The 2,348-nt window shown below is 62.0% G+C and overlaps 1 protein-coding gene across 2 annotated transcripts in view; it reads right to left on the bottom strand.

Annotated features, from left to right (window-relative positions):
* KIF21B (kinesin family member 21B) overlaps positions 1-2,348 on the bottom strand; it is a 27,565-nt gene that overhangs the window by 8,572 nt on the left and 16,645 nt on the right. The window contains exons 23-25 of one of the 2 annotated variants that reach the window (XM_010831071.1): positions 1,932-2,137; positions 1,781-1,855; positions 137-250 (exon numbers count right to left, since the gene is read on the bottom strand). In XM_010831071.1, coding sequence (XP_010829373.1) covers positions 137-250; positions 1,781-1,855; positions 1,932-2,137 — 395 coding nt within the window. The remainder of the gene's footprint in view (positions 1-136; positions 251-1,780; positions 1,856-1,931; positions 2,138-2,348) is intronic. The other variant, XM_010831072.1, reaches the window with a different exon arrangement.

Here is a 2,348-nt window from a genome sequence, read left to right as displayed (position 1 = left end):
CCCGCCTCGCCCTCAGAATCTTCCCCTCGCCCCACCACCAGACTCCTCGCTCTGCCCCCGGCTCCGCCTCCACCCCACCGCAGACGCCTCACCCCTACCCCGCCCCTCCGACTCCTCTCCCCGCCCCCGCCCTTACTTGTCCAACGCGGACCCTTGGCTCTGGTTACTGGTGAGACGAGAGAAGACATTTCGGTCGTTGCGGGGCCGGGTGGGAGGGGACGAGGGGGGCGTGAACCCCACGTCTGTGGACCTGGCAGGCGAGTAGGACAGAGTACCGCCGTCAGGACCCACACCGTCGCCCGTGGGCCACCTGCCCCACCTTCCACCTGGTGGCCACCTGGTTCCGAGTCTGGGAATCCCTTGCTTATCACGGCGCGTGTGTCAGCCCCGAACAAGATCTGCGGGCCTCCCCCATCATTTGCAGACACGAGGCCCCAAGCGCACACGTCCCCAGCTGCGGTCAGAAGAGGCGGCCCTGCCCTCCTCACCCTGCACACAAGTGTCCTTTCCAGTCTATGTCGTGTCATGCTTCTCATATTTCTGTGCTCTTGCTGGTGATGTCACTGATTAAAATGGCCCCAGAGCTGCTGCAGGGCAGTCTGGTGTGCGGAGTTCAAGGAAGCTGGGGCGTGATTGATGGAGAAAGCCCGTTAGATGAGCTTTCCTTCAGGCCTGAGCTCTATAGAGGGCTGCTGGCCCCGAGTTCAGGGCTAATGAAAGTTTAGTTGCTCAGTCATGTCCGATTCTTTGCGACCTCATGGACTGTAGCCTACCAGGCGCCTCTGTCCACAGGGATTTTGCAGGCTAGAGTACTGGAGTGGATTGCCATTGCCTTCTCCAGAGGATCTTCCTGACCCAGGGAAAATGAGTCAGTGGTATATATTAGATAAAGTGTCTTTCAGCAGAAACTCATGCTGGGGTGATGGAAACGCTGTGGCCTGATGCCCTCAAGTACTCCGCCCTATACTTTGCAGGAACAACGGCTCGGGAATCACTAAGTCGGGTTCACAGTGAGGTGACGATACAACACCCAAGACCTCTCTCTTCGGAAGGTGGTCAAGTGCAGCCCATCCTCCCTCCCTCTGGAGAGTCCAGCCTGCACCCCACCACCCCACCCCACGGCGGCTCCAGTGTGTTGACTCTGTCACGGGGGCGGGATGGTTTCTGGGGTCCCCCAGGCGCACGGATGTCCTGCAGCTCCTCCCACCAAAGACCACGGGGTAGAGGGCGCAGAGTGGGGGCTGGACCAGACAGAGGGACCGGAGCACGTCTTCCTCCCCTCAAGGCAGGTGCACGAGGTCACCCTGCCGTCCACTGCTTCACAAGTGACCGCGGAGGCCGCCAACCATCTCAGAGAATTAGGACGGCCCAGAGAGGCCTCCAAGCAACCTGCAGAAGCCCTGGGGGCCCCAGGAGTGGCTGAGCAGTTGGGGATCCTACACTGTCCTGTGCCCCTTCCCCTTCCTGGACTCTCCTTATTCTCTCACACTCCCCCCACAGGACAAGACCTCTGAGGCCCCCCAAGGACCCATGGCCCTGAGAGGGGCTAAGGCATACTGGTCCCGTGACCAGTCCAGGCTCCTGCGAAGCCGTCCACACCGAGCTCACGGCAGTCGGCAGTTTTTAGCCTTGGCCTTGGCCACCACCTCAGGCGCTCACGGAGATTGTTTCCTGAGCTGCAGCCGACAAAGCGGGGAAGGGGCCACGGTGTCAGGGGGGTGCGGACGGAAGTGTGTATGACGGGACTGGACCCTGCTGCAGGGTGGGAGCATGCCCTCACCTCATGGGCTGCCCACGGTCGTAGGACTTCCTCCGGGTCAGAGGGGACGTCTCCGCACCGCGAGACTGTCGGGGGCTGGAACACAGGGCCCAGTGAGGCCCGAAGCCACCTCCCAGAACCCCCTGCCCCCCACCGCTCGCTTCCTCCTTACAAAGTACTCCCTCTGGTGGGCAGGCTGATGGTCCGCGAGACCTTGTCCCGGTAGTAGGGGTCTCGAACCGAGAAGCCCACGCCATCCTCTTTGATCTCCACAAGGGAGGCCAGGGACTTGGTGATGTTCTTGGTGGAGACGTCCAGCGGGGGGCCCAGGCACTCAGCTGACACAGCCTTCATCTGGGCGGACAGCTTGGGCTCGCCCTGTGACAGGAAGGGTTGGGTGGACCCACCTGCCCGGACATGATGGTGCAGGAGTGGGAGGAGGGGGAATTCCACAGGGCAGAAGGTGCTGCCAGCCAGAGGCAGAGGAGTGGACAGAAGGGCCCGGCAGACTTCACTCAGGCGCGTCTCCCGGGGTGTCTGGAGAAGCCGAACTAACAGGACCGCCCTTCCTGCCCTAGACTTTGCAAGC

This window comes from Bison bison, unplaced genomic scaffold, assembly GCF_000754665.1.
Source record: "Bison bison bison isolate TAMUID 2011002044 unplaced genomic scaffold, Bison_UMD1.0 scf7180017864524, whole genome shotgun sequence".
In the NCBI taxonomy this organism is placed as follows: Eukaryota; Metazoa; Chordata; class Mammalia; order Artiodactyla; family Bovidae; genus Bison; species Bison bison.
Note: the sequence above shows the minus strand (reverse complement) of the source record. Positions and strands in the feature narration are given on the sequence as shown.